Source organism: Mus caroli, chromosome 1, assembly GCF_900094665.2.
Source record: "Mus caroli chromosome 1, CAROLI_EIJ_v1.1, whole genome shotgun sequence".
NCBI classification, from domain to species: domain Eukaryota; kingdom Metazoa; phylum Chordata; class Mammalia; order Rodentia; family Muridae; genus Mus; species Mus caroli.
The window spans coordinates 1654480-1662052 of record NC_034570.1 but is presented as its reverse complement, the minus strand read 5'-3'; the positions used below and the strand labels follow the sequence as shown (position 1 = coordinate 1662052).

The 7573-nt window shown below is 38.4% G+C and overlaps 1 protein-coding gene across 2 annotated transcripts in view; it reads right to left on the bottom strand.

Moving 5' to 3' along the window:
• Positions 1-7573, bottom strand: part of Tcea1 (transcription elongation factor A1) — a 33934-nt gene that overhangs the window by 16250 nt on the left and 10111 nt on the right. For both annotated transcript variants that reach the window (XM_021157360.2, XM_021157352.2), the window contains exon 3: positions 610-715. In XM_021157360.2, the coding sequence (XP_021013019.1) occupies positions 610-715 (106 nt within the window). The remainder of the gene's footprint in view (positions 1-609; positions 716-7573) is intronic.

Here is a 7573-nt window from a genome sequence, read left to right as displayed (position 1 = left end):
GAGAGAGAGAGAGAGAGAGAGAGAGAGAGAGAGAGAGAGAGAGAGAGAGGCTGGAGAGATGGCTCAGTAGGTAAGAGCACTGGCTCCTTTTCCAGAGGACCTGGGTTCAATTCCCTGCACCAACGTGGCAGCTCACAGCTGTCTGTAACTTATTTCTAGTAACTCCAGTTCCAGGGGCTCTAACACTCTCATACAGACATACAAGCAAACAAAACAATGCACATAAAATAAAAAATTTAAAATTAAAAAAGAGATGATTATGGAAAATAATAAAAGATGATCTGGACAAAAGAAATCTAGTCATTATTGTATCCTTGCTAAAAGTTAAAGTTTTCTAAAAGTCAAAAGTTATTTTAAAAATCACTTCAGAAAACATGTATAACCTTTCCCAGAAAACTTAACCCCTGAAAGAGTTTAGATAGTTACAACTGTCAGAGACCACAGAATTAATAAACTAGGTTACATACATCTTTCAAGCAAATTAAACTACACCTTCAATCTTATTACAAAGTCCTGATTTCACTAAATCTAAATGTACAGGTCTAAAAGAAAGCAGCATTTGAACAAGTCAGGACATCATAAACACGTGCAAGCAATGATCAATCTTACCTAATAATTTTTTCCAGGATTTGATGAGAGATTTGGCTAGAGATGTGACTTCTTCATCTGTACTCTGCTTGCGAAGAGCATTGACAGACATTCCAATTCTCGTGGACTGCAAGGCAACAAGAACAAAGTGTCCATCAATGCGTTTCAAACAATTTAGTACATTAACTATACTTTCTTATTTTTCAAACTCTTTCTGCTTCCGATTTAAAAACTTCGATTATTTGCATTCTGCTGAAAGCACACACTACAAACCTGAAGTACAAACATCTTTAGATCATGCACTAGTCTGATCAATGCACGATCAATTGAGATCAACAACCCTGTAACATGAGATCAAGGCCAATGGACTACTGAAGTAAAATCAGTCTTTCAGGGAGAAATAAAGAAGGTGAGATGTAAGATGTAAAATATGTAAAGAATGTAAGCTGAGATATTCATGGCCAACATCTGCATGCCTGTATTTACACTACACTCTTCTATAGAGATTACCTCCAAGTACTGCCTGTAACTTATAACAAAGCTATCCAAACAAAAGGTACCACCTAAAAAGATTTAAAAGAATCTTTATTTTTTGATCCTATATAATCAGCATATAATTACTAAAATGGACTTCACAGAATGTAGATAAAATGTAATTATGCAATAATATTATATAGTAGGATTATACTAGAATAAGTAGGTATATACATCTTCCCAAGATCTTTTTAACACTGAGATCACTTTAACTAGTTTTAAAGACAAAGAGACTTGAAATACCAATATAATCTGGCCAGCATTATACCACTGCTAATTGGCAAGACTGAAATTTTCATCTATGTTTGACCACCTCCAGGATGTATGTTCTTTCCGACTCATTAAAAACCATAAAAGCTATGACAGCTCAATTATGACCAGGAAATAACATGGTAAATTATTCAATGAGTTCAAGTTGTTATTAGTAGACAATCTTTCAAACTGTAGTCTAAGGGAGAAAAACATGACAAAAGAACTTAGTTATTCAAAAAATAAAGGAAAATCCCTGCTGATACCTTTAGTTACTAAAGTAAGTATTTAAACGCTTCCTGCTAAATTATTCAACCCTGAGCATAAAAGTTTTGTTCAAGAATTTAGAATATGTCGTGGGCTGCAGTAGCCTATATTGTATCTCACAGAAAGCAGAGCAAAGCAAATAAGGTTGAATAGTAGAACAATAAAAAAGGCCCCATTATTTTAACTCCCGATATTTGGGGTTAGCAAAGCAAGTTCTCTAAAAGAAAACGTAACTTTGGATGCATGGAGGAAATAACTTGAATTATTGAGTCGTTATAAAGTGCAGACTGACACAGTGGTAAAATTTGCATCATAGAAGGTAATGCAAGAGACCAATGTATAAGGAGAAGAATAAAGTGTGCTGTTGGGTGACTGCTGTTAAGTAGTTATCACAGGATGCTTTGATTACTAAAACCAACCATGACCTTCCTTAGCATCTTAAAATGTAGCTTTCTACAATAAACATGCTTACTTAAGGGAGAGACTAGTTGCATAACTAGAGATCAGGCTGCTGGAGTGGAGTGAAAAATAAAGACTACAACATATTTCTTTTTTCCTATAGGGAGTGTACTCTAGGGAAAATGTAAGAAAGCAGAGGATGGAAAAGATTAAGAAGGTTTTAGCTCGCCGGGGGTGGTGGTGCACGCCTTTAATCCCAGCACTCGGGAGGCAGTGGTCTACAAAGTGAGTTCCAGGACAGCCAGGGTTACACAGAGAAACCCTGTCTCGAGGGGGGGAAAAAAAAAAAGAAGGTTTAGCTGGGCAGCCAGGTCTGGATTTCTGTCTCCTAAGATTTAGCAGATGTTAGAAATAGGCTGTTTAAAAAAGTGGCCTGTGATGCTGCAACAGAGGAATTGCCATCTTCTACCATTTCTATTTAAAATCAGGCTCCCAGGAGAAAAGGGAGGGAGAAAAGAAAGGAAGATTAGGAATTGGATTGCTCACCTAGAACAAACTGCATAAATCCTACTTACCGTCAGTCACTCACAAGCCCCTTTGCTTCAGGTTCTAGGGACAGAACCCAAGACCTTATATGTTAGGCAAGTGCTATATCCCTAGTTGAATAATTAAAACTTTATTTTTTCATATATTTTGGGTTTTTTCCCCTTTTATCCAATTCCTCCCTATCCTTTCCACCTCCCTACCCACCTAACCTTATGTTCTCTCTTAAAGAAAAAAGCATAAAACCACTGAAAAAAACTAGAAAGACCAAAACTAACAAATAAAATGAAAAAAAGAAGTTCACAAAACTATCAATGAGTTTATTTTCTGTTGACCAACTACTCCTGAACATGGGACCTGGCCAGGAGTGTGGTCAATATACCAAAGTGACACTCAATTGGAGGGGGAAAAAAAAAATCCCTTTTCCTACAAGGTACCAATTGCAGAAAAACTCTTGGTTTATGGTAGAATTCTGTGTCCACTTCACTTTCTTAGTGCTGGGACCCCTCTGGCTTGAACACGTTGCCAGTCTCTGTTGAATCAACATGTACATTAGTCCTGTTGTGTCTAGAAGCCACTGTTTCTTTGGAATCATCCTTTACCGGTGGTTTTTAATAATCTTTCACTTCCTCTCCCAAGCTTTGAAAAGGGTTTGATGAGGGCATCCCATTTAGGACTACAAAACTCACACTCTCTCTACATATTGTCCAGTTGTATGTAGGTCTCTGTATAAATACCATCTATTATAAAAAGAACTTTCTCTGATGTGAGATGAGTGAAATGAGGAACCAATCTTTGAGTATAGCAATGTGTGTGCAATTAGAAGTTATTACTGAGCCGGGCAGTGGTGGTGCACACCTTTAATCCCAGCACTTGGGAGGCAGAGGCCGATTTCTGAGTTTGAGGCCAGCCTGGTCTACATAGCAAATTCTAGGACAGCCAGGACTACACAGAGAAACCCTGTCTTGAAAAACAAAAACAAACAAACAAAAAAAAGATCCTATTAGAAGAAGAAGTTGTTGTTATTACTGTTCTTTTAGTGAAACAATAGTATTAGGTTTTCTGCTAAATACATGACCTATCTCAAGTCGCTGGCCACTTATCAATTTCAAATATGGGTTTCACCTCATGAAGTGGACCTCAAGTCCAATAAAAAAAAAAAGTGATTCCTTACTTCCATAACACTTGTACCAATACTGTACAAGTGATATTTTACAGGCAGGTCACCTTTCTCCTTCAGCATCACACCAGCACCATAAATCCTAAGAGTGAAGCTTCTAGTCAGGCACCAGATCAACATCTCCACGTTTGTTAAGTGTCTTCAGCAACAGGGTCTTAATACCAGGTTGTAGAGAACAACATATTAGGCTTGGCAAGGGCCTGTAATGTTTGGGGGATTCCACAGGAGCCCTTTGGCCAATAACTCAACTAGATAAAATGTGTTCCTGACACTGGAAGTTTGACTTGACAGGATAAGATGCCTGGTTAAGGCACTGTCTCCACTATTATTTGATGATTGCATTTAGATCCCTTCCATAATTTATTTTAGGGAAGCATCAGTAGGTTTCCATATGGTTTTTCAGACATCATTTAGTGTTAGTAGTCCCCCTAGTACTTCCTTTCCTCTCCCTATTTATTAAGTCCTCCTATTTTAGTTTCCCCTTTATCTCTCTGTAACACTATTTTCCTTCCTTGGGAGATTTTCCCCTCCCTGGTCCCTTAATAGGTACCTAACCTTGGTGGTTATTTGAACTGTAGCACACATATTAAAAACTAGCATTCACCTATCAGAAGAAACACACAATACTTGTCTTTTGGGGTCTGGGTTACCTCACTCAGGATGATTTTTCTTTTAGTTCATTAAGTTTCATTTTCTTACCAGCTGAATACTTCATTATGTAACTGTCTTAGTCAGGGTTTCTATTCCTGCACACACATCATGACCAAGAAGCAAGTTGGGGAGGAAAGGGTTTATTCGGCTTACACTTCCATACTGCTGTTCATCACCAAGGAAGTCAGGACTGGAACTCAAGCAGGTCAGGAAGCAGGAGCTGATGCAGAGGCCACGGAGGGATGCTCCTTACTGGCTTGCCTCCCTTGGCTTGCTCAGCCTGCTCTCTTATAAAACCAAGACTACCAGCCCAGAGATGGCACCACCCACAAGGGGCCTTTCCCCCTTGATCACTAATTGAGAAAATGCCTGACAGTTGGATCTCATGGAGGCATTTCCCCAACTGAAGCTCCTTTCTCTGTGATAACTCCAGCCTGTGTCAAGTTGACACAAAACTAGCCAGTACAGTAACTATATCTCATTTTCATTATTCATTCATCAGTTGATGGCCATCTAGGCTGTTTCCAATTTCTGGCTCTTATGAATAGAGCAGTAATGAACATGGATGAGCAAGTATCTCTGTAGTAAGATGTAAAAATTCTTTGGGAATATGCCCAGGAGGCATAACTGGATCTTAAGGTAGATCTATTCTCATCTTCCTGAGGAACCTTCAAAGTAATTTCCACAGTGGATGTACCAGTCTGCACTACTATCAGTAATAAATAAGGCAGCAAATGTTTGTTATTTTTTAATTAACTTTGACTGGTCTGACTACGGTAGAAGAAAATCTCAAAGTGATTTTAATTTGCATTTTCTGGATAAAGATGTTGAACATTTTTGTTTCTTAGTCATTTGTGTTTTAATCTTTTGAAAACTGTTTAGCTCTACACCCCATTTTACAATTGGGTTTCTTTGTGTTTAGGTATTTTTTAGGTAATTTTATATATGCTAGATATTAACCCTCTGTCAAATGTATTACTGTATTCCCCATTCTTTAAGTTGACCCTCTGCCTAAATGATGATTTGCTTTGTCACACAGCTTTTAAAGTTCATGAGGTCCTAGTTAGTGATTTTTGGCCTTTTGTTTTTGGTTTTGGTTTGTTTTTTTTTTCCAAGACAGGGTTTCTCTATGTAGTCCTGGCTGTCCTCGAACTCAGAAATTCGCCTGCCTCTGCCTCCCAAGTGCTGAGATTAAAGGCGTGCGCCACCACGCCCGGCTTGTGATCTTTGGTCTTAATGCCTATGCTATTAGTGTCCCATTAAGAAAGTGCTTCCCTGTGTCAAGGTGTTCCAAAATTATTCTCCACTTTCTATTAGATGCGGGGTATCTGGTCTCATGTTGAGGTCCTTGACCAGAATCAAATAAGTATGGATCTATTTGCCTTCTTCTCCATGTAGTCATCTAATCTGACAAGCAGCATTTGTTGGAGATGCTGTCATTTCCCCAGTGTGCATTTTTGGCTTCTGTCAAAAATTAGGTATCTGTAGGTGTATGGAATTATGTCTGGGTCTTCTATTCAATCAGGTCAATTCTATTCAATTCCACTGGCTAACCTGTTTTTAATGCCAATAACCATGCTGTTTTTATTATTATGGCTCTGTAACAGAAGTTGAAATCTAGAATGGTGATAATAGGGCTAATTATATATATTCTCAGCCTGTGAGAGGCTGAGAAAGAGTCAGCACTCAGGTGATTTCCTGTAAACCTGCTTCCCACCTTAATTTGTAAAATAAAGGAGAGCTGATGATTGGGCAGATAAAAGGGAAGGTGGAGCAGAAGGTGGGAGAGAGAAGAAGGAGAAAATGGAAGAGGGAGAGGATGCAGAGGAGGAGGAGGAAGAAGAAAAACAGAGCAGAAGCACTTGGCCTGGAGAAACAGCAAGTTCTCAGGGGTCTCATAAGCTGTGGAAGATGGTAGTGTAGGGGAAGATTTGCCCATTCTAGGCGCACAGCATGTATTCATATTAACTGTGTTCTGTTTTCATTGCCGGGCCTTATTTGGGAGAAGATTTACCACAACACAAGCCTGTTGACTTCCTACTGTCTTTGGATCCAGATGTAGAACTCTTAGCTCCTTCTCCAGTATCATGTCTACCTACATACACACTGCCATGTTCCCTGCCATAATAATGGACTAAAAACCTTTGAAATGGTAACCCAGTCACAATTAAATGTTTTCTTTTACAATTGCTGTCATGGTCTCTCTTCACAGCAAAAAAAAAAAAAATCCCCTAAGACAGGATGAAGACTGTTTTTTCAGTTTTTATAAAGCCCTGTGTTGGAATTTTGATGGAGAATGCACTGAATTTGCTTTTGCTAAGATGCTTTTTGCTAAGAATGCCATTTTCACAGTATTAATCCTACCAATCTATGAACATGGTTGAATTTTACATCTACTGGTATCTTCTTCAGCTTCTTTCTTAAATATCTTATATAGGGGGAAATGATGAATGGCTATTAATAGGAGGCAGGGGTTTGTGGCTTTTTTAGGGTAACAAAAATTTCAGAAATTCATATGGTTAAGGATAGGAAAATTCTCTGGATATATTAGAAACTACTTGTCCCAGGGTTTCTACTGCTGTGACAAACACCATGACCTAAAGCAACTTGGAGAGAAGAAAATTTATTTTAGCTTTCAATTCCTTATTGTAGTCTACCATAGAGGAAATCAAAGTCAGGACAAGAACTCAAGGCAGAAAACTGGAGGTACGATCTAAACTGAGACCAGAAAAGAATGTTGCTCACTGGCTTGTTCAGTTTGCTTTATTATACACTCCAGAGCTACCTGCAGATAATGGTACTGTTCATAGTAGGCTAGGCCCTTCCACACCAATCATCAGTAAGAAAATGTTCCACAGACTTTCCTACAGACCAAGTTGACAACATTTCTCACTTGATGCTACCTATACTCAAATGACTCTAGCTTGTGTTAAGCTGACAGAAAAACTAATCAGAAAACTACTGAAGTATACATTTTAAAGGGATAAATTATGTAGTATGTGAAGTTATTGTAACAAAGCTGTTAAAAGCCAAAAGGCACAGAGCTAGAGATGTAGCTCCATGGTAGAATTCTTGACTAGCTTAATAGACAATGTCTACAGCTTGGTCCCCAGCAGAGCAAAAATAAATAAATAGAAGAATAATCAAAGCCGGGCATGGTGG